This window comes from Chiloscyllium punctatum, chromosome 34, assembly GCF_047496795.1.
Source record: "Chiloscyllium punctatum isolate Juve2018m chromosome 34, sChiPun1.3, whole genome shotgun sequence".
NCBI classification, from domain to species: Eukaryota; Metazoa; Chordata; class Chondrichthyes; order Orectolobiformes; family Hemiscylliidae; genus Chiloscyllium; species Chiloscyllium punctatum.
In genome coordinates this window covers 38523652-38549968 of record NC_092772.1, presented here as the reverse complement: position 1 = coordinate 38549968, position 26317 = coordinate 38523652, and the positions used below count along the sequence as shown (strand labels likewise).

The 26317-nt window shown below is 52.1% G+C and overlaps 1 protein-coding gene across 1 annotated transcript in view; it reads left to right on the top strand.

Moving 5' to 3' along the window:
* LOC140458721 (uncharacterized) overlaps window positions 1-22843 on the top strand; it is a 44987-nt gene extending 22144 nt beyond the window's left edge. Inside the window, 14 exon segments of the mRNA XM_072553384.1 lie at window positions 180-684; window positions 1564-2028; window positions 2209-2313; window positions 5185-5601; window positions 5641-5817; window positions 7297-7425; window positions 8833-9321; window positions 14539-15171; window positions 15211-15432; window positions 16810-17298; window positions 17386-17562; window positions 17722-18210; window positions 18442-18594; window positions 22665-22843. Of these exon segments, the coding sequence (XP_072409485.1) occupies window positions 180-684; window positions 1564-2028; window positions 2209-2313; window positions 5185-5601; window positions 5641-5817; window positions 7297-7425; window positions 8833-9321; window positions 14539-15171; window positions 15211-15432; window positions 16810-17298; window positions 17386-17562; window positions 17722-18210; window positions 18442-18594; window positions 22665-22843 (4629 nt within the window).
* The last annotated feature ends 3474 nt before the right edge of the window (window positions 22844-26317 follow it).

The window sequence follows — 26317 nt, the reverse complement described above, 5'->3', positions numbered from 1 at the left end:
CAGCAGCAACCAGCAAATCAACACCAGCAACAATCAGCACATCAACCCCAGCAGCAGTCAGTACATCGACGCCAGCAGGAGCCAGCACACTGACTCCAGCAGCAAACAGCACATCGATCCCAAGAGCAAACAGCACATCAACCCCAGCAACAACCAGTACATCAACCCCAGCAACAACCAGCACATCAAACCCAGCAACAACTAGCACATCAACCCCAGCAACAACCAGTACATCAACCCCAGCAACAACCAGCACATCGACCCCAGCAACAACCAGCACATCAACCCCAGCAACAATCAGCACATCAAACCCCGCAACAACCAGTACATCAACCCCAGCAACAACCAGCACATCAACCCCAGCAACAACTAGTACATCGACCCCAGCAACAACCAGCACATCGATCCCAGCAACAACAAGTACATCAATCCCAGCAACAACCAGTAAATCAACTCCAGCAACAACCAGTACATCGATCCCAGCAACAACCAGGACATCACCCCCAGGAACAACCAGTACATCACCCCCAGCAACAACCAGTACATCAACCACAGCAACAACCAGCATATCAACGCCAGCAACAACCAGTACATCTACCCCAGCAACAACCAGTACATCAACCCCAGCAACAACCAGTACATCGATCCAAACAACGACCAGTACATCAAACCCAGCTACAACCAGTACATCATCCCCAGCAACAACCAGTACATCGACCCCAGCAGCAATCAGCATATCAACCCCAGCAGCAACCAGCACATCAACCCCAGCAACAACCAGGACATCAACACCACCAACAACCAGTGCATCAAATCAAGCAACAACCAGTACATCGAACCCAGCAACAATCAGCACATCGACACCAGCAACAACCAGTACATCAACCCCAGCAACAACCAGCAAATCAACTCCAGCAGCGACCAGCATATCAACCCCAGCAGCAACCAGCACATCAACCCCAGCAACAACCAGTACATCAACCCCAGCAACAACCAGTACATCACCCCCAGTAACAACCAGCACATCAACCCCAGCAACAACCAGCACATCAACCTCAGTAACAACCAGCACATCAACCCGAGCAAAAACCAGGATGTCAACACCAGCAACAACCAGCACATCAACCCCAGCAACAATCAGCACATCAAACCCAGCAACAAACAGTACATCAACCCCAGCAACAACCAGCACATCAACCCCAGCAACAACCAGTACATCGACCCCAGCAACAACCAGTACATCATCCACATCAACAACCAGTACATCGATCCCAGCAACAACAATTACATCAACCCCAGCAACAACCAGCACATCAACCCCAGCAGCAACCAGTACATCAAGCCCAGCAACAACCAGCACATCAACACCAGCAACAACCAGTGCATCAAATCAAGCAACAACCAGTACATCGACCCCAGCAACAATCAGCACATCGACCCCAGCAGCAACCAGCACATCGACACCAGCAGCAACCAGTACATCGACCCCAGCAATAATCAGCACATCGACCCCAGCAACAACCATGACATCGACACCAGCAACAACCACTACATCACCCCCAGCAACAACCTGTACATCACCCCCAACAACAACCAGTACATCATCCACAGCAACAACCAGTACATCGATCCCAGCAGCAACCAGCACATAGACCCCAGCAACAACCAGTACATCAACCCCAGCAACAACCAGCACATCAACCCCAGCAACAACCAGTACATCGACCCCAGCAACAACCAGTACATCATCCACATCAACAACCAGTACATCGATCCCAGCAACAACAATTACATCAACCCCAGCAACAACCAGCACATCAACCCCAGCAGCAACCAGTACATCAAGCCCAGCAACAACCAGCACATCAACCCCAGCAACAACCAGTACATCGACCCCAGCAACAACCAGTACATCATCCACATCAACAACCAGTACATCGATCCCAGCAACAACAATTACATCAACCCCAGCAACAACCAGCACATCAACCGCAGCAGCAACCAGTACATCAACCCCAGCAGCAACCAGTACATCACCCCCAGTAACAACCAGCACATCAAACCCAGCAACAACCAGTACATCACCCCCAGCAACAACCAGTACATCAACCACAGGAACAACCAGCACATCGCCCCCAGCAACAACCAGTACATCAACCCCAGCAACAACCAGCTCACCGACCGCAGCAACCAGTACATCAACCCCAGCAACAACCAGTACATCAACCCCAGCAACAACAAGCACATCAACCCCAGCAACCACCAGCACATCGACCCCAGCAACCACCAGCACATCAACCCCAGCAACAACCAGTACATCGACACCAGCAACAACCAGCACATCAACCCCAGCAACAACCAGTACATCGACCCCAGCAACAACCAGTACATCGATCACAGCAACAACCAGTATATCGACACCAGCAATAACCAGCACATCAACCCCAGCAACAACCAGTACATTGATCCCAGCAACAACCAGCAAATCAACACCAGCAACAACAAGCACATCAACCCCAGCAACAACCAGCACATCAACCCCAGCAACAACCAGTACATCAACTGCAGCAACAACCAGTACATTGATGCCAGCAACAACGAGCACATCAACCCCAGCAACAACGAGCACATCAACCCCAGCAACAACCAGCACATCGACCCCAGCAACAACCAGCAAATCAACCCCAGCAACAACTAACACATCAACCCCAGCAACAACCAGTACATCAACCCCAGCAACAACCAGCACATCAACCCCAGCAACAACCAGCACATCAACCCCAGCAACAATCAGCACATCAACCTCAGTAACAACCAGCACATCAACCCCAGCAACAACCAGTACATCAACCCCAGCAACAACCAGTACATCAACCCCAGCAGCAAACAGCACATCAACCCCAGCAACAACCAGTACATCAACCCCAGCCACAACAAGCACATCAACCCCAGCAGCAACCAGCACATCAATCCCAGCAACAACCCGTACATTGAACCCAGCAACAACCAGTACATCGACCCCAGCAACAACCAGTACATCGACCCCAGCAACAACCTGTACATCGACCCCAGCAGCAACCAGCACATCAACCCCAGCAACAACCAGTACATCGACCCCAGCACCAACCAGTACATCGACCCCAGCAACAACCTGTACATCGACCCCAGCAGCAACCAGCAAATCAACACCAGCAACAATCAGCACATCAACCCCAGCAGCAGTCAGTACATCGACGCCAGCAGGAGCCAGCACACTGACTCCAGCAGCAAACAGCACATCGATCCCAAGAGCAAACAGCACATCAACCCCAGCAACAACCAGTACATCAACCCCAGCAACAACCAGCACATCAAACCCAGCAACAACTAGCACATCAACCCCAGCAACAACTAGTACATCAACCCCAGCAACAACCAGCACAAAGATCCCAGCAACAACCAGTACATCATCCCCAGCAACAACCAGTACATCAACCCCAGCAACAACCAGCACATCAACCCCAGCAACAACCAGTACATCAACACCAGCAACAACCAGTACATCAACACCAGCAACAACCAGTACATCAACACCCGCAACAACCAGGACATCAACCCCAGCAACAACCAGTACATCAACACCAGCAACAACCAGGACATCAACCCCAGCAACAACCAGTACATCGACCCCAGCAACAATCAGCACATCAACCCCAGCAACAACCAGCACATCAACCTCAGTAACAACCAGCACATCAACCCCAGCAACAACCAGTACATCAACCCCAGCAACAACCAGTACATCAACCCCAGCAGCAAACAGCACATCAACCCCAGCAACAACCAGTACATCAACCCCAGCCACAACAAGCACATCAACCCCAGCAGCAACCAGCACATCAATCCCAGCAACAACCCGTACATCGAACCCAGCAACAACCAGTACATCGACCCCAGCAACAACCAGTACATCGACCCCAGCAACAACCTGTACATCGACCCCAGCAGCAACCAGCACATCAACCCCAGCAACAACCAATACATCGACCCCAGCACCAACCAGTACATCGACCCCAGCAGCAACCAGTAAATCAACACCAGCAACAATCAGCACATCAACCCCAGCAGCAGTCAGTACATCGACGCCAGCAGGAGCCAGCACACTGACTCCAGCAGCAAACAGCACATCGATCCCAAGAGCAAACAGCACATCAACCCCAGCAACAACCAGTACATCAACCCCAGCAACAACCAGCACATCAAACCCAGCAACAACTAGCACATCAACCCCAGCAACAACCAGTACATCAACCCCAGCAACAACCAGCACATCGACCCCAGCAACAACCAGCACATCAACCCCAGCAACAATCAGCACATCAAACCCCGCAACAACCAGTACATCAACCCCAGCAACAACCAGCACATCAACCCCAGCAACAACTAGTACATCGACCCCAGCAACAACCAGCACATCGATTCCAGCAACAACAAGTACATCAATCCCAGCAACAACCAGTAAATCAACTCCAGCAACAACCAGTACATCGATCCCAGCAACAACCAGGACATCACCCCCAGGAACAACCAGTACATCACCCCCAGCAACAACCAGTACATCAACCACAGCAACAACCAGCATATCAACGCCAGCAACAACCAGTACATCTACCCCAGCAACAACCAGTACATCGACCCCAGCAACAACCAGTACATCGACCCCAGCAACAACCTGTACATCGACCCCAGCAGCAACCAGCAAATCAACACCAGCAACAATCAGCACATCAACCCCAGCAGCAGTCAGTACATCGACGCCAGCAGGAGCCAGCACACTGACTCCAGCAGCAAACAGCACATCGATCCCAAGAGCAAACAGCACATCAACCCCAGCAACAACCAGTACATCAACCCCAGCAACAACCAGCACATCAAACCCAGCAACAACTAGCACATCAACCCCAGCAACAACCAGTACATCAACCCCAGCAACAACCAGCACATCGACCCCAGCAACAACCAGCACATCAACCCCAGCAACAATCAGCACATCAAACCCCGCAACAACCAGTACATCAACCCCAGCAACAACCAGCACATCAACCCCAGCAACAACTAGTACATCGACCCCAGCAACAACCAGCACATCGATCCCAGCAACAACAAGTACATCAATCCCAGCAACAACCAGTAAATCAACTCCAGCAACAACCAGTACATCGATCCCAGCAACAACCAGGACATCACCCCCAGGAACAACCAGTACATCACCCCCAGCAACAACCAGTACATCAACCACAGCAACAACCAGCATATCAACGCCAGCAACAACCAGTACATCTACCCCAGCAACAACCAGTACATCGATCCAAACAACGACCAGTACATCAAACCCAGCTACAACCAGTACATCATCCCCAGCAACAACCAGTACATCGACCCCAGCAGCAATCAGCATATCAACCCCAACAGCAACCAGCACATCAACCCCAGCAACAACCAGGACATCAACACCACCAACAACCAGTGCATCAAATCAAGCAACAACCAGTACATCGAACCCAGCAACAATCAGCACATCGACACCAGCAACAACCAGTACATCAACCCCAGCAACAACCAGCAAATCAACTCCAGCAGCGACCAGCATATCAACCCCAGCAGCAACCAGCACATCAACACCAGCAACAACCAGTACATCAACCCCAGCAACAACCAGTACATCACCCCCAGTAACAACTAGCACATCAACCCCAGCAACAACCAGCACATCAACCTCAGTAACAACCAGCACATCAACCCGAGCAAAAACCAGGATGTCAACACCAGCAACAACCAGCACATCAACCCCAGCAACAATCAGCACATCAAACCCAGCAACAAACAGTACATCAACCCCAGCCACAACAAGCACATCAACCCCAGCAGCAACCAGCACATCAATCCCAGCAACAACCCGTACATCGAACCCAGCAACAACCAGTACATCGACCCCAGCAACAACCAGTACATCGACCCCAGCAACAACCTGTACATCGACCCCAGCAGCAACCAGCACATCAACCCCAGCAACAACCAATACATCGACCCCAGCACCAACCAGTACATCGACCCCAGCAGCAACCAGTAAATCAACACCAGCAACAATCAGCACATCAACCCCAGCAGCAGTCAGTACATCGACGCCAGCAGGAGCCAGCACACTGACTCCAGCAGCAAACAGCACATCGATCCCAAGAGCAAACAGCACATCAACCCCAGCAACAACCAGTACATCAACCCCAGCAACAACCAGCACATCAAACCCAGCAACAACTAGCACATCAACCCCAGCAACAACCAGTACATCAACCCCAGCAACAACCAGCACATCGACCCCAGCAACAACCAGCACATCAACCCCAGCAACAATCAGCACATCAAACCCCGCAACAACCAGTACATCAACCCCAGCAACAACCAGCACATCAACCCCAGCAACAACTAGTACATCGACCCCAGCAACAACCAGCACATCGATCCCAGCAACAACAAGTACATCAATCCCAGCAACAACCAGTAAATCAACTCCAGCAACAACCAGTACATCGATCCCAGCAACAACCAGGACATCACCCCCAGGAACAACCAGTACATCACCCCCAGCAACAACCAGTACATCAACCACAGCAACAACCAGCATATCAACGCCAGCAACAACCAGTACATCTACCCCAGCAACAACCAGTACATCAACCCCAGCAACAACCAGTACATCGACCCCAGCAACAACCTGTACATCGACCCCAGCAGCAACCAGCAAATCAACACCAGCAACAATCAGCACATCAACCCCAGCAGCAGTCAGTACATCGACGCCAGCAGGAGCCAGCACACTGACTCCAGCAGCAAACAGCACATCGATCCCAAGAGCAAACAGCACATCAACCCCAGCAACAACCAGTACATCAACCCCAGCAACAACCAGCACATCAAACCCAGCAACAACTAGCACATCAACCCCAGCAACAACCAGTACATCAACCCCAGCAACAACCAGCACATCAAACCCAGCAACAACTAGCACATCAACCCCAGCAACAACCAGTACATCAACCCCAGCAACAACCAGCACATCGACCCCAGCAACAACCAGCACATCAACCCCAGCAACAATCAGCACATCAAACCCCGCAACAACCAGTACATCAACCCCAGCAACAACCAGCACATCAACCCCAGCAACAACTAGTACATCGACCCCAGCAACAACCAGCACATCGATCCCAGCAACAACAAGTACATCAATCCCAGCAACAACCAGTAAATCAACTCCAGCAACAACCAGTACATCGATCCCAGCAACAACCAGGACATCACCCCCAGGAACAACCAGTACATCAACCACAGCAACAACCAGCATATCAACGCCAGCAACAACCAGTACATCTACCCCAGCAACAACCAGTACATCAACCCCAGCAACAACCAGTACATCGACCCCAGCAACAACCTGTACATCGACCCCAGCAGCAACCAGCAAATCAACACCAGCAACAATCAGCACATCAACCCCAGCAGCAGTCAGTACATCGACGCCAGCAGGAGCCAGCACACTGACTCCAGCAGCAAACAGCACATCGATCCCAAGAGCAAACAGCACATCAACCCCAGCAACAACCAGTACATCAACCCCAGCAACAACCAGCACATCAAACCCAGCAACAACTAGCACATCAACCCCAGCAACAACCAGTACATCAACCCCAGCAACAACCAGCACATCGACCCCAGCAACAACCAGCACATCAACCCCAGCAACAATCAGCACATCAAACCCCGCAACAACCAGTACATCAACCCCAGCAACAACCAGCACATCAACCCCAGCAACAACTAGTACATCGACCCCAGCAACAACCAGCACATCGATCCCAGCAACAACAAGTACATCAATCCCAGCAACAACCAGTAAATCAACTCCAGCAACAACCAGTACATCGATCCCAGCAACAACCAGGACATCACCCCCAGGAACAACCAGTACATCACCCCCAGCAACAACCAGTACATCAACCACAGCAACAACCAGCATATCAACGCCAGCAACAACCAGTACATCTACCCCAGCAACAACCAGTACATCAACCCCAGCAACAACCAGTACATCGATCCAAACAACGACCAGTACATCAAACCCAGCTACAACCAGTACATCATCCCCAGCAACAACCAGTACATCGACCCCAGCAGCAATCAGCATATCAACCCCAGCAGCAACCAGCACATCAACCCCAGCAACAACCAGGACATCAACACCACCAACAACCAGTGCATCAAATCAAGCAACAACCAGTACATCGAACCCAGCAACAATCAGCACATCGACACCAGCAACAACCAGTACATCAACCCCAGCAACAACCAGCAAATCAACTCCAGCAGCGACCAGCATATCAACCCCAGCAGCAACCAGCACATCAACCCCAGCAACAACCAGTACATCAACCCCAGCAACAACCAGTACATCACCCCCAGTAACAACCAGCACATCAACCCCAGCAACAACCAGCACATCAACCTCAGTAACAACCAGCACATCAACCCGAGCAAAAACCAGGATGTCAACACCAGCAACAACCAGCACATCAACCCCAGCAACAATCAGCACATCAAACCCAGCAACAAACAGTACATCAACCCCAGCAACAACCAGCACATCAACCCCAGCAACAACCAGTACATCGACCCCAGCAACAACCAGTACATCATCCACATCAACAACCAGTACATCGATCCCAGCAACAACAATTACATCAACCCCAGCAACAACCAGCACATCAACCCCAGCAGCAACCAGTACATCAAGCCCAGCAACAACCAGCACATCAACACCAGCAACAACCAGTGCATCAAATCAAGCAACAACCAGTACATCGACCCCAGCAACAATCAGCACATCGACCCCAGCAGCAACCAGCACATCGACACCAGCAGCAACCAGTACATCGACCCCAGCAATAATCAGCACATCGACCCCAGCAACAACCATGACATCGACACCAGCAACAACCACTACATCACCCCCAGCAACAACCTGTACATCACCCCCAACAACAACCAGTACATCATCCACAGCAACAACCAGTACATCGATCCCAGCAGCAACCTGCACATAGACCCCAGCAACAACCAGTACATCAACCCCAGCAACAACCAGCACATCAACCCCAGCAACAACCAGTACATCGACCCCAGCAACAACCAGTACATCATCCACATCAACAACCAGTACATCGATCCCAGCAACAACAATTACATCAACCCCAGCAACAACCAGCACATCAACCCCAGCAGCAACCAGTACATCAAGCCCAGCAACAACCAGCACATCAACCCCAGCAACAACCAGTACATCGACCCCAGCAACAACCAGTACATCATCCACATCAACAACCAGTACATCGATCCCAGCAACAACAATTACATCAACCCCAGCAACAACCAGCACATCAACCGCAGCAGCAACCAGTACATCAACCCCAGCAGCAACCAGTACATCACCCCCAGTAACAACCAGCACATCAAACCCAGCAACAACCAGTACATCACCCCCAGCAACAACCAGTACATCAACCACAGGAACAACCAGCACATCGCCCCCAGCAACAACCAGTACATCAACCCCAGCAACAACCAGCTCACCGACCGCAGCAACCAGTACATCAACCCCAGCAACAACCAGTACATCAACCCCAGCAACAACAAGCACATCAACCCCAGCAACCACCAGCACATCGACCCCAGCAACCACCAGCACATCAACCCCAGCAACAACCAGTACATCGACACCAGCAACAACCAGCACATCAACCCCAGCAACAACCAGTACATCGACCCCAGCAACAACCAGTACATCGATCACAGCAACAACCAGTATATCGACACCAGCAATAACCAGCACATCAACCCCAGCAACAACCAGTACATTGATCCCAGCAACAACCAGCAAATCAACACCAGCAACAACAAGCACATCAACCCCAGCAACAACCAGCACATCAACCCCAGCAACAACCAGTACATCAACTGCAGCAACAACCAGTACATTGATGCCAGCAACAACGAGCACATCAACCCCAGCAACAACGAGCACATCAACCCCAGCAACAACCAGCACATCGACCCCAGCAACAACCAGCAAATCAACCCCAGCAACAACTAACACATCAACCCCAGCAACAACCAGTACATCAACCCCAGCAACAACCAGCACATCAACCCCAGCAACAACCAGCACATCAACCCCAGCAACAATCAGCACATCAACCTCAGTAACAACCAGCACATCAACCCCAGCAACAACCAGTACATCAACCCCAGCAACAACCAGTACATCAACCCCAGCAGCAAACAGCACATCAACCCCAGCAACAACCAGTACATCAACCCCAGCCACAACAAGCACATCAACCCCAGCAGCAACCAGCACATCAATCCCAGCAACAACCCGTACATTGAACCCAGCAACAACCAGTACATCGACCCCAGCAACAACCAGTACATCGACCCCAGCAACAACCTGTACATCGACCCCAGCAGCAACCAGCACATCAACCCCAGCAACAACCAGTACATCGACCCCAGCACCAACCAGTACATCGACCCCAGCAACAACCTGTACATCGACCCCAGCAGCAACCAGCAAATCAACACCAGCAACAATCAGCACATCAACCCCAGCAGCAGTCAGTACATCGACGCCAGCAGGAGCCAGCACACTGACTCCAGCAGCAAACAGCACATCGATCCCAAGAGCAAACAGCACATCAACCCCAGCAACAACCAGTACATCAACCCCAGCAACAACCAGCACATCAAACCCAGCAACAACTAGCACATCAACCCCAGCAACAACTAGTACATCAACCCCAGCAACAACCAGCACAAAGATCCCAGCAACAACCAGTACATCATCCCCAGCAACAACCAGTACATCAACCCCAGCAACAACCAGCACATCAACCCCAGCAACAACCAGTACATCAACACCAGCAACAACCAGTACATCAACACCAGCAACAACCAGTACATCAACACCCGCAACAACCAGGACATCAACCCCAGCACCAACCAGTACATCGACCCCAGCAGCAACCAGTAAATCAACACCAGCAACAATCAGCACATCAACCCCAGCAGCAGTCAGTACATCGACGCCAGCAGGAGCCAGCACACTGACTCCAGCAGCAAACAGCACATCGATCCCAAGAGCAAACAGCACATCAACCCCAGCAACAACCAGTACATCAACCCCAGCAACAACCAGCACATCAAACCCAGCAACAACTAGCACATCAACCCCAGCAACAACCAGTACATCAACCCCAGCAACAACCAGCACATCGACCCCAGCAACAACCAGCACATCAACCCCAGCAACAATCAGCACATCAAACCCCGCAACAACCAGTACATCAACCCCAGCAACAACCAGCACATCAACCCCAGCAACAACTAGTACATCGACCCCAGCAACAACCAGCACATCGATTCCAGCAACAACAAGTACATCAATCCCAGCAACAACCAGTAAATCAACTCCAGCAACAACCAGTACATCGATCCCAGCAACAACCAGGACATCACCCCCAGGAACAACCAGTACATCACCCCCAGCAACAACCAGTACATCAACCACAGCAACAACCAGCATATCAACGCCAGCAACAACCAGTACATCTACCCCAGCAACAACCAGTACATCGACCCCAGCAACAACCAGTACATCGACCCCAGCAACAACCTGTACATCGACCCCAGCAGCAACCAGCAAATCAACACCAGCAACAATCAGCACATCAACCCCAGCAGCAGTCAGTACATCGACGCCAGCAGGAGCCAGCACACTGACTCCAGCAGCAAACAGCACATCGATCCCAAGAGCAAACAGCACATCAACCCCAGCAACAACCAGTACATCAACCCCAGCAACAACCAGCACATCAAACCCAGCAACAACTAGCACATCAACCCCAGCAACAACCAGTACATCAACCCCAGCAACAACCAGCACATCGACCCCAGCAACAACCAGCACATCAACCCCAGCAACAATCAGCACATCAAACCCCGCAACAACCAGTACATCAACCCCAGCAACAACCAGCACATCAACCCCAGCAACAACTAGTACATCGACCCCAGCAACAACCAGCACATCGATCCCAGCAACAACAAGTACATCAATCCCAGCAACAACCAGTAAATCAACGCCAGCAACAACCAGTACATCGATCCCAGCAACAACCAGGACATCACCCCCAGGAACAACCAGTACATCACCCCCAGCAACAACCAGTACATCAACGCCAGCAACAACCAGTACATCTACCCCAGCAACAACCAGTACATCGATCCAAACAACGACCAGTACATCAAACCCAGCTACAACCAGTACATCATCCCCAGCAACAACCAGTACATCGACCCCAGCAGCAATCAGCATATCAACCCCAACAGCAACCAGCACATCAACCCCAGCAACAACCAGGACATCAACACCACCAACAACCAGTGCATCAAATCAAGCAACAACCAGTACATCGAACCCAGCAACAATCAGCACATCGACACCAGCAACAACCAGTACATCAACCCCAGCAACAACCAGCAAATCAACTCCAGCAGCGACCAGCATATCAACCCCAGCAGCAACCAGCACATCAACACCAGCAACAACCAGTACATCAACCCCAGCAACAACCAGTACATCACCCCCAGTAACAACTAGCACATCAACCCCAGCAACAACCAGCACATCAACCTCAGTAACAACCAGCACATCAACCCGAGCAAAAACCAGGATGTCAACACCAGCAACAACCAGCACATCAACCCCAGCAACAATCAGCACATCAAACCCAGCAACAAACAGTACATCAACCCCAGCAACAACCAGCACATCAACCCCAGCAACAACCAGTACATCGACCCCAGCAACAACCAGTACATCATCCACATCAACAACCAGTACATCGATCCCAGCAACAACAATTACATCAACCCCAGCAACAACCAGCACATCAACCCCAGCAGCAACCAGTACATCAAGCCCAGCAACAACCAGCACATCAACACCAGCAACAACCAGTGCATCAAATCAAGCAACAACCAGTACATCGACCCCAGCAACAATCAGCACATCGACCCCAGCAGCAACCAGCACATCGACACCAGCAGCAACCAGTACATCGACCCCAGCAATAATCAGCACATCGACCCCAGCAACAACCATTACATCGACACCAGCAACAACCACTACATCACCTCCAGCAACAACCAGTACATCACCCCCAACAACAACCAGTACATCATCCACAGCAACAACCAGTACATCGATCCCAGCAGCAACCAGCACATAGACCCCAGCAACAACCAGTACATCAACCCCAGCAACAACCAGCACATCAACCCCAGCAACAACCAGTACATCGACCCCAGCAACAACCAGTACATCATCCACATCAACAACCAGTACATCGATCCCAGCAACAACAATTACATCAACCCCAGCAACAACCAGCACATCAACCCCAGCAGCAACCAGTACATCAAGCCCAGCAACAACCAGCACATCAACCCCAGCAACAACCAGTACATCGACCCCAGCAACAACCAGTACATCATCCACATCAACAACCAGTACATCGATCCCAGCAACAACAATTACATCAACCCCAGCAACAACCAGCACATCAACCGCAGCAGCAACCAGTACATCAACCCCAGCAGCAACCAGTACATCACCCCCAGTAACAACCAGCACATCAAACCCAGCAACAACCAGTACATCACCCCCAGCAACAACCAGTACATCAACCACAGGAACAACCAGCACATCGCCCCCAGCAACAACCAGTACATCAACCCCAGCAACAACCAGCTCACCGACCGCAGCAACCAGTACATCAACCCCAGCAACAACCAGTACATCAACCCCAGCAACAACAAGCACATCAACCCCAGCAACCACCAGCACATCGACCCCAGCAACCACCAGCACATCAACCCCAGCAACAACCAGTACATCGACACCAGCAACAACCAGCACATCAACCCCAGCAACAACCAGTACATCGACCCCAGCAACAACCAGTACATCGATCACAGCAACAACCAGTATATCGACACCAGCAATAACCAGCACATCAACCCCAGCAACAACCAGTACATTGATCCCAGCAACAACCAGCAAATCAACACCAGCAACAACAAGCACATCAACCCCAGCAACAACCAGTACATCGACCCCAGCAACAACCAGTACATCATCCACATCAACAACCAGTACATCGATCCCAGCAACAACAATTACATCAACCCCAGCAACAACCAGCCAATCAACCCCAGCAGCAACCAGTACATCAAGCCCAGCAACAACCAGCACATCAACCCCAGCAACAACCAGTACATCGACCCCAGCAACAACCAGTACATCGATCACAGCAACAACCAGTATATCGACACCAGCAATAACCAGCACATCGATCCCAGCAGCAACCAGCACATAGACCCCAGCAACAACCAGTACATCAACCCCAGCAACAACCAGCACATCAACCCCAGCAACAACCAGTACATCGACCCCAGCAACAACCAGTACATCATCCACATCAACAACCAGTACATCGATCCCAGCAACAACAATTACATCAACCCCAGCAACAACCAGCACATCAACCCCAGCAGCAACCAGTACATCAAGCCCAGCAACAACCAGCACATCAACCCCAGCAACAACCAGTACATCGACCCCAGCAACAACCAGTACATCATCCACATCAACAACCAGTACATCGATCCCAGCAGCAACCAGCACATAGACCCCAGCAACAACCAGTACATCAACCCCAGCAACAACCAGCACATCAACCCCAGCAACAACCAGTACATCGACCCCAGCAACAACCAGTACATCATCCACATCAACAACCAGTACATCGATCCCAGCAACAACAATTACATCAACCCCAGCAACAACCAGCACATCAACCGCAGCAGCAACCAGTACATCAACCCCAGCAGCAACCAGTACATCACCCCCAGTAACAACCAGCACATCAAACCCAGCAACAACCAGTACATCACCCCCAGCAACAACCAGTACATCAACCACAGGAACAACCAGCACATCGCCCCCAGCAACAACCAGTACATCAACCCCAGCAACAACCAGCTCACCGACCGCAGCAACCAGTACATCAACCCCAGCAACAACCAGTACATCAACCCCAGCAACAACAAGCACATCAACCCCAGCAACCACCAGCACATCGACCCCAGCAACCACCAGCACATCAACCCCAGCAACAACCAGTACATCGACACCAGCAACAACCAGCACATCAACCCCAGCAACAACCAGTACATCGACCCCAGCAACAACCAGTACATCGATCACAGCAACAACCAGTATATCGACACCAGCAATAACCAGCACATCAACCCCAGCAACAACCAGTACATTGATCCCAGCAACAACCAGCAAATCAACACCAGCAACAACAAGCACATCAACCCCAGCAACAACCAGCACATCAACCCCAGCAACAACCAGTACATCAACTGCAGCAACAACCAGTACATTGATGCCAGCAACAACGAGCACATCAACCCCAGCAACAACGAGCACATCAACCCCAGCAACAACCAGCACATCGACCCCAGCAACAACCAGCAAATCAACCCCAGCAACAACTAACACATCAACCCCAGCAACAACCAGTACATCAACCCCAGCAACAACCAGCACATCAACCCCAGCAACAACCAGCACATCAACCCAAGCAACAATCAGCACATCAAACACCGCAACAACCAGCACATCAACCCCAGCAACAACCAGCACATCAACCCCAGCAACAACCAGTACATCGACCCCAGCAACAACCAGCACATCAACCCCAGCAACAACCAGTGCATCAACCCCAGCAACAACCAGCACATCAACCCCAGCAACAACCAGTACATCGACCCCAGCAACAACCAGTACATAAACCCCAGCAACAACAATTACATCAACCCCAGCAACAACCAGCACAACAAACCCAGCAACAACCAGTACATCAATCCCAGCAACAACTACATCAATTACAGCAACAACCAGTAAATCAAATCCAGCAACAACCAGTACATCATCCCCAGCAACAACCAGTACATCAACCCCAGCAGCAACCAGTACATCAACACCAGCAACGAGTACATCGATCCCAGCAACAACCAGTACATCTACCCCAGCAACAACCAGTACATCAACCCCAGCAACAACCAGCACATCAACCGCAGCAACAATCAGCACATCAAACCCAGCAACAACCAGTACATCACCCCCAGCAACAACCAGTACATCGATCCCAGCAGCAACCAGCACATCGACCCCAGCAACAACCAGGACATCAACCCCAGCAACAACCAGCACAAAGATCCCAGCAACAACCAGTACATCATCCCCAGCAACAACCAGTACATCGACCCCCGCAGCAACCAGCACATCAACCCCAGCAACAACCAGTACATCAACCCCAGCAACAACCAGTACATCAACACCAGCAACAACCAGTACATCAACACCCGCAACAACCAGGACATCAACCCCAGCAACAACCAGTACATCAACACCAGCAACAACCAGGACATCAACCCCAGCAACAACCAGTACATCGACCCCAGCAACAATCAGCACATCGACCCCAGCAGCAACCAGCTCATCGACCCCAGCAATAACCAGTACATCGACACCAGCAACAACCAGGACATCAACCCCAGCAACAATCAGCACATCAAACCCAGCAACAACCAGGACATCAACCCCAGCAACAATCAGCACATCAAACCCAGCAACAACTAGTACATCACCCCCAGCAACAACCAGTACATCACCCCCAACAACAACCAGTACATCATCCACAGCAACAACCAGTACATCGATCCCAGCAGCAACCAGCACATCGACCCCAGCAACAACCAGCACATCAACCCCAGCAACAACCAGCACATCAACCCCAGCAACAACCAGTACATCAACCCCAGCAACAACCAGTACATCGACCACAGCAAAAACCAGTACATCATCCACATCAACAACCAGTACATCGATCCCAGCAACAACCAGTATATCGACCCCAGCAACAACCAGCACATCAACCCCAGCAACAACAATTACATCAACCCCAGCAACAACCAGCACATCAACCCCAGCAACAACCAGCACATTAACCCCAGCAGCAACTAGCACATCAACCCCAGCAGCAACCAGTACATCAACCCCAACAGCAACCAGTACATCGACGCCAGCAACAGCCAGTACATCAATCCCGGCAACAACCAGTACATCGACCCCAGCAACAACCAGGACATCAACCCCAGCAACAACCAGTACATCAACCCCAGCAACAGCCAGCACATCAACCCCAGCAACAACCAGTACATCAACCCCAGAAACAACCAGCACATCAACCCCAGCAACAACCAGTACATCAACCCCAGCAACAACCATTACATCAACCCCAGCAGCAAACAGCACATCAACCCCAGCAACAACCAGTACATCAACCCCAGCCACAACAAGCACATCAACCCCAGCAGCAACCAGCACATCAATCCCAGCAACAACCCGTACATCGACACCAGCCACAACCAATACATCAATCCCAGTAACAACCAGCACATCAACCCCAGCAACAACCAGTCCATCGACTCCAGCCACAACAAGCACATCAACCCCAGCAACAACCAGCACATCAACCCCAGCAACAACCAGCACATCAACCCCAACAACAACCAGTACATCAACCCCAGCAACAACCAGTACATCGACCCCAGCCACAACAAGCACATCAACCCCAACAACAACCAGTACATCAACCCCAGCAACAACCAGCACATCAACTCCAGCAACAATCAGCACATCAACCCCAGCAACAACCAGTACATCAACCGCAGCAACAACCAACACATCAACCCCAGCAACAACCAGCGCATCAACCCCAACAACAACCAGTACATCAACCCCAGCAACAACCAGTACATCGACCCCAGCAACAACCAGTACATCAACCGCAGCAACAACCAACACATCAACCCCATCAAAAACCAGCACATCAACCCCAGCAACAACCAGTACATCAACCGCAGCAACAACCAACACATCAACCCCAGCAACAACCAGCGCATCAACCCCAACAACAACCAGTACATCAACCCCAGCAACAACCAGTACATCGACCCCAGCAACAACCAGTACATCAACCGCAGCAACAACCAACACATCAACCCCAGCAACAACGAGCACATCAACCCCAGCAACAATGAGTACATCGACCCCAGCCACAACCAGCACATCAACCCCAACAACAACCAGTACATGAATACCAGCAACAAACAGTACATGAATCCCAGTAACAATCAGCACATCGACCGCAGCAACAAACAGCACATCCACCCCAACAACAACCAGTACATCAACCCCAGCAACAACGAGCACATCAACCCCAGCAACAACCAGCACATCAATCCCAGCAACAACCAGCACATCAACTCCAGCAACAATCAGCACATCAACCCCAGCAACAACTAGTACATCAACCCCAGCAACAACCAGCACATCAACCCCAACAACAACCATTACATCAACCCCAGCAACAACCAGCACATCAACCCCAAAAACAACCAGGACATCAACCGCAGCAACAACCAACACATCAACCCCAGCAATAACCAGTACATCAACCCCAGCATCAACCAGTACATCGATCCCAGCAACAACCAGTACATCAACACCAGCATCAACCAGTACATTGATCCCAACAACAACCTGTACATCGATCCCAACAACAACCAGTACTTCAACCCCAGCAACAACCAGTACACCAACCCCAGCAACAAACAGTGCATCGATCCCAGCAACAACCAGTACATCGATCCCAGCAACAACCAGCACATCGACCCCAGCAACATCCAGTACATCGATCCCAACAACAACCAGTACATCAACCCCAGGAACAACCAGTACACCAACCCCAGCAACAACCAGCACATCGACCCAAGCGAATGGTAATTTCAAACGTGTAGCCTGGTGATTCCCGTCAAAGGAGTCCCCTACCTTATCACTCAGTGACTCGAGGACTCCTGCCCCCTTCCTCCCGCCCCCTTCCTCCTGCCCCCTTCCTCCTGCCCCCTTCCTCCCGCCCCCTTCCTCCTGCCCCCTTCCTCCCGCCCCCTTCCTCCTGCCCCCTTCCTCCCGCCCCCTTCCTCCTGCCCCCTTCCTCCTGCCCCCTTCCTCCTGCCCCCTTCCTCCCGCCCCCTTCCTCCCGCCCCCTTCCTCCCGCCCCCTTCCTCCCGCCCCCTTCCTCCCGCCCCCTTCCTCCTGCCCCCTTCCTCCCGCCCCCTTCCTCCTGCCCCCTTCCTCCTGCCCCCTTCCTCCTGCCCCCTTCCTCCCGCCCCCTTCCTCCTGCCCCCTTCCTCCCGCCCCCTTCCTCCCGCCCCCTTCCTCCTGCACCCTTCCTCCCACCCCCTCCGTTCCTCTGCCCATCACCACCCCCTGTCCCTCCCACAGGAACATTTCCCTTTCACTGGGGAATGAAAGCATCAACTGGGGTCAAGCAGTCAGCGGGTCAGAGTCCAGTCCCTGCCCCTGGTGGGGGGTGTGGTGGGTCTGGGGAGGGGACAATGCCAACATTCCCCATTGGTGTACAGCATTGGGTGAGACTGTGGAATGGGACCGGATTTTATAACAAATGCGGAAACAATTCGTGGCTGTGACTCCTCTTTTCTACCGTCACCTCCCACCCCACACCCCCCACCTCAAACCCCACCACCCTCCCCGATGCCATGAACCCCCACCCACCCCAGGTCCTGCCCCACCTTCCTCCTTGATTCATACCCCCCTCTGTGTTTCATCCTTCAATACCAGCAGCACCTCGGGAAGGGGTTTCCAGCCTCCGAGTGTGAACCCTCCTCCTCCCCGTCCGTGTCCTGAGTGGGAGGGTTTGTATCCTGGGGAAACGTACTCCCATTCCCGAGGTTCTCCCCCCAACTCCACGCCTTCAGAATCGGATCCGTCTTGATCTTAGTATCGGAGCGGCCGAGCCCACCCCCCCTCTGGGACAGATCCCACACCACTCCACACACTCAGGCCAGGAAGGGGCCATGGGATCTTTCTGTGTACTGCAGGAAACTCCCTCCCCCAGACCCCAGCCCCAGAGTGAACCTCTGCTCCCCCCTTCACTGTCCTGTCACTGACCGAGCCTGTGTGGGTAGGACCCCCTCCCCCTCCCCTCCCCCTCCCCTCCCCCAGACCCCAGCCCCAGAGCAAACTTCCCCTCCCCCCCTTCACCATCCTGTCACTGACCGAGACTGTGTGGGAAGGACCCCCGTCCCCTCCCCCAGACCCCAGCCCCAGAGCGAACCTCCCCTCCCCCCCTTCACCGTCCTGTCACTGACCACGCCTATGTGGGTAGGACCCCCTCCTCCTCCCGCTCCCCCTCTCCCCCCTCTCCCCCTCCCCCTCCCCTCCCCCTCCCCCTCCCCCTCCCCCTCCCCTCCCTTCACCGTCCTGTCACTGACCAAGCCTATGTGGGTAGGACCCCTTCCCCCCTCTCCCCCCTCTCCCCCTCCCACTCCCCTCCCCCTCTCCTCCCCTCCCTTCACCGTCCTGTCACTGACCGAGACTGTGTGGGTCGGACCCCCTCCCCCTCCCCCTCCCCTCCCCCCCCTTCACCGTCCTGTCACTGACCGAGACTGTGTGGGAAGGACCCCCTCCCCCTCCCCCTCCCCTCCCTTCACCGTCCTGTCACTGACCAAGCCTATGTGGGTAGGACCCCCTCCCCCTCCCCCTCCCCTCCCACTCCCCTCCCCTCCCTTCACCGTCCTGTCACTGACCGAGCCTGTGTGGGTAGGCCGTGTCCTGAGATTCCTTATATTCCATGGCGTTTTCCCGGAAGCGGCGATGGGATTATTACCTTCGCTCCCCTCCCCCGACCCGGCCACAATTTCAGACAGCACATTCCCACATCCCAATCACACGCCCCGTTCCGAAAAGTTGCTCTAATTCTCGGTCGCCCACGCCCCCTTCCTAGAATCCTACAGCATGGAAACAGACCCTTCGGCCCAATCAGTCCGTGCTGACCACAATCCCAAACTAACCCAGTCCCAGCTGCCTGCTCCTGGCCCATATCCCTCCAAACATTTCCTATTCATGGCCTTATCCAAATGGCTGTTAAATGCTGTAACTGTCCCCACATCCACCATTTCCTCAGGAAGGTCATTCCACACTCAAACCACCTTCTGTGTAAAACATCGGCCCCTCCTCTCCTTTTTAGATCTCTCTCCTCTCACATTAAAAATGTTCCCCTTCGAGTGACAAAATCCCCTGTCCTGGAGAAAAGACCCCGCCCACTAATCCTATCCATCCCCGTCATTATTTTATACACACTCGCTCCAGTGAAGTAAGTCCCAGATTACCCAGCCTTCCTCTCTAACACAAACCTTCCATACCCGGTAACTTCCCGGGAAATCTCTTCAGGACCCGCTCCAGTTTAATAATATCGTTCTGATAATAGGGAGATCAGAACGGGACTCAGTATTCCAGACGAGGTTTCATCAATGTCCTTTAATATCCCACTCAACCTCACTCCCCTCAACCTTTAATATCCCACCCAGTCTAATACCAATCTCCCCCTCACTCCCTTTAATATCCCACCCAGTCTAAACTCACTCTCCCTCTCACTCCCCACACCCTCCAATATCCCACCCAGTCTAATCCCTCTCTCCCCCTCACTCCCCACACCCTTTAATATCCCACCCAGTCTAATCCCACTCTCCCTCTCACTCCCCATACCCTTTAATATCCCACCCAGTCAAATCCCACTTCACCCTCACTCCCCACATCATTTAATATCCCAACATGTCTAATCCCACTCTCTCCCTCACTCCCCTCAACCTTTAATATCCCACCCAGTCTAATCTCACTCTCACCCTCACTCCCCACACCCTTTAATATCCCACCCAGTCTAATCCCACTCTCCCTCTCACTCCCCACACCCTTTAATATCCCACCCAGTCTAATCCCACTCTCCCTCTCACTCCCCATACCCTTTAATATCCCACCCAGTCTAATCCCACTCTCCCTCTCACTCCCCACACCCTTTAATATCCCACCCAGTCTAATCCCACTCTCCCTCTCACTCCCCATACCCTTTAATATCCCACCCAGTCTAATCCCACTTGCCCCTCGAACCCACTTTCTCCCTCAGACCCATCACCCTTTAATACCCCACCCAGCACCTTCCTTCCCTATTCCTTGATGCAGTCACTGGGGGCGGCACGGTGGCACAGTGGTTAGCACTACTGTCTCACAGCGCCAGAGACCCAGGTTCAATTCCCGCCTCAGGCGACTCTCTGTGTGGAGTTTGCACGTTCTCCCTGTGTCTGCGTGGGTTTCCTCCGGGTGCTCCGGTTTCCTCCCACAGTCCAAGGATGTGCAGGCCAGGTGAATTGCCCATGCTAAATTGCCTGTAGTGTTAGGTAAGGGGTAAGGGGTAGGGGTGGGTTGCACTTTGGCGGGGCGGTGTGGACTTGTTGGGCCGAAGGGCCTGTTTCCACACTGGAAGTAATCTAATCTTTTTTGGATTATTTCCCCCCCACAGCTCCACTGAGTCGAGAAGTGATCGTTATCATCGCACTGGTGGTGGTCACGGTGGTCCTCATCACCTTGCTCACAGTGCTGATACTGAGACGCAGAGCGATCAGACATCGGTATGATGGATTGCCATCCAATCATCTGCTGTCGCCAGGGGGGATACGTCTTTCCTCCTTCTCACCGTGAGCAGTGGAGCCAAACCCAGATGTGATGTCAGCACAGGACGTGCGGAAGCTTGCATGCTGGGAAATGATGCTAACTTGACGTCAACGCTCAACCAACTGACTGTGAAAGGAACAGGCCTCTGTGGACCCTGCAAGTGCCTGACAAGCCGAGGGTCGGGGGAGCCAAAGGGAATCATGGAGCCAGATGTTCTCCAATGCCCTTAGAATCTCTTGGAAAGTTCTGATCCACAGGGTCTGGGCAAGAGAAGGGATTGGGACAACTCCAGAGCCCCCCCTCCCGGTGAAGAGCCCCAGAGTTTGGAATTGGCAGGAGAGGACGAGGTGCAGTCCAGTTCAAGCCACAGAGATGGGATTAGAGCTCACACGATAATGGTCACAGAGTAACAGCAACCCAGAGTTGGGCACTGGATATGAAGCTGTTCCGAATTACCGAGATACATGCACGTTGTCAGCCATTTAAATGCAAATACAGATTAAGATTTCCGGCACTCCAGTTTAAGGGTCTCTCTCTGTCACACCATGCCAACCAGGGCGATGGGGTAAATAAGGGGTTTGTATGCACAGAGAACAATGGGGAGGCAGTGTGGATATTGGCAACACCCAGACTGCTGTCCACTTTAACAGTCATTGTCAAATTCACCTTCCTCTCCTCAACTTTATTGAAAGCAACGTTCAACAGGGATCAATGTGAGGGGATGCACTGGGGTGGGGGATGCAAGGCAAGGGAGTAGGTGGTGGGCAGTAGGGCCCTGGGGGTTCCCGAGGGTCAGAGGGAGCTCGGTGGGTGTGTTCCCCGCTCCCGTAAGGTAGTGGGACAGGCGGGTAAAGTGGTTATGGAGGGACACGGGACACTTACCTTTATTAGCCAGGGAGGGGGGAACAGAGTTGAAGAGCAGGGAGGTGAGGCTGGAACTGTCTCAAACACTGGTTAGGCCCCAGCTACAGTACTGTGTTCAGTTCGGGAATCCACATTATAGGGAGGGTGGGATAGCACTGGGAGTGGGGGAGATTTACCAGGGGGAGGGGGGTCGCCTGGGCTGGAGAGTTTGGTTCTGAAGAGAGATTGGACCAACTGGGATCCCTTTCCTCAGAGCTGGGGGAAGGGAGGTGGTTGCGGGGGTGGAAATTATGACTTGGATGTATATAATGATGATGAACGTAGGCAGGAGAGACAGGAAGAAACATTCCCCCTTGATGGAGTGACCAGGGCAGGGGGCATTGATGTAAGCAAGTGTGGATCAGATATGGTGGGTCATTGGGATACCTTCTGGGGTAGGTGGGACCTGTACAAGGAGGGTGGGTTGTACGTGAACTGGGGGGGGGGGCTCAATATGCTGGGTAGGAGAAGCTCTTTGTGGGAGGGTTCAAACCAGTTTGGCAGGGCGGGTGGGAACCGGAGCTATGGATCAGAGGATGGGGTAGCTGGTGAACAGGCAGAATTAGTGTGCAGAGAGTCTGTGAGGATGGAGAGACAGTTGATAGAGCAAAGTTGCAGTCAGTGTGATGGGGTGAAGTGCATCTATCTTAACACAACAATTGTCAGGAATAAGGAATAACTTGGAGCATGGATCAGTCCTTGGAGGTACAATGTTGCGGCCATTGCGGAGACTGGGATATCACAGGGGCAGGAATGGCTGTTGGATGTTCCAATGTTTAGATGTTTACAAAGGAATAGGGGAGGGAGGTAAAGGAGGTGGGTGGGGGGGGGTGTGGCATTGCTAATCAGGGACAGTACTACAGCTGCAGAAAGGGAAGTCATCGAGGAGGGTTTGTCTGCAGAGTCAGTCTGGGTGGAAGTCAGGAACAAGAAAGGAGCAGTCACTTTATTGGGAGGTTTCTACAAGACCCCCAATAGCAATAGAGACATGATGGAGCAGATTGGGAGGCAGATTTTGGAAAGGTGCAGAAGTAACAAGGTTGTTGTCATGGGTGACTTTAACTTCCCTCATGTTGATTGGAACCTCCTTAGTTAGTTTGGATGGAGTAGTTTTTGTCAGGTGTGTCCAGGAAGGGTTCCTGATGCAACATGTTGATTGGCCGACTAGAGGGGAGGCCATCTTGGATTTGGTGCTTGGCAAAGAACTAGGCCAGCTGTCAGATCTCTCGGTGGGAGAGCATTTCGGTGATAGTGATCACAACTCCCTGACCTTTACTACAGTCATGGAGAGAGATAGGAGCAGACAGTATGGGAAAGTATTTAATTGGGGGGAATTAGAACGCGATTAGACAGGAAGACTGGGAGCAGATATTCTCAGGGAGGTGCACGACAGAAATGTGGAGGTTGTTGAGAGAGCACTTGCTGAGAGTGCTGGATAGGTTTGTCCCACTGAGGCAAGGAAGGGATGGGAGGGTGAAGGAACCTTGGGTGACAAAGGGATGTGGAACATCTAGTCAACAGGAAGAACAAAGAACAAAGAGAATTTACAGCCCAGGAACAAGCCCTTCGGCCCTCCAAGCCTGTGCCATCCAAATCCACTGTCTAAACCTATCACCCAATTCATAAGGATCTGTATCCCTCTGCTCCCCACCTACCCATGCATCTGTCCAGATGCATCTTAAATGAATCTACTGTACCTGCCTCTACCACCTCTGCTGGCAGCGCGCTCCAAACACCCACCACCCTCTGTGTGTGAAGTACTTACTGCACGTATCCCCCTTAAACTTTTCACTTCTCACCTTGAAAGCGTGGCTTCTCGTTATTGAATCCATCACCCTGGAAAAAAGCTTGTCTCTATCCACCCTGTCTATACCCTTCATGATTTTGTAAACCTCAATCAGGTCCCCCCTCAATCTCTTTTTGTCTAATGAAAACAAACCCAACCTACTCAACCTCCCTTCATAGCGAGCACCTTCCATACCAGGCAACATCCCCATAAACCTTCTCTGCACCCTCTCCAAAGCGTCCACATCCTTTTGGTAATGAGGTGACCATAACTGTGCACAGTATTCTAAATGCGACCGAACCAAAGTCTCGTACAATTTTAACACAACCTGCCAGCTCTTATACTCAATACCCCGTCCGATGGAGGCAATCATAACCATATGCCTTCTTGACCTCTCTATCCACCTGTGCAGCCACCTTCAGGGTACAATGGACCTGAATTCCCAGATCTCTCTGCTCAGCAACTTTTCCCAAGGCTCTTCCATTTACAGGATAGTTTGCGTTAGAATTAGACTTCCCAAAATGCATCACCTCACATTTGCCTGGATTGAACTCCATCTGCCACTGCTCCGCCCAACTCTCCAGTCCATCTATATTCTCCTGTATTCTCTGACGAACCCCAATGCTTTCTGCTACTCCACCAATCTTCGTGTCATCTGTAAACTTACTGATCAGACCAACAATGCCCTCTTCCAGATCATTTATGTACATCACTAACAACTGTGAGTCCCGCACTGACCCCTGTGGAACACCACTAGTCACCTTTCTCCATTTCGAGAACCTCCCTTCAACTACTACTCTCTGTCTCCTGTT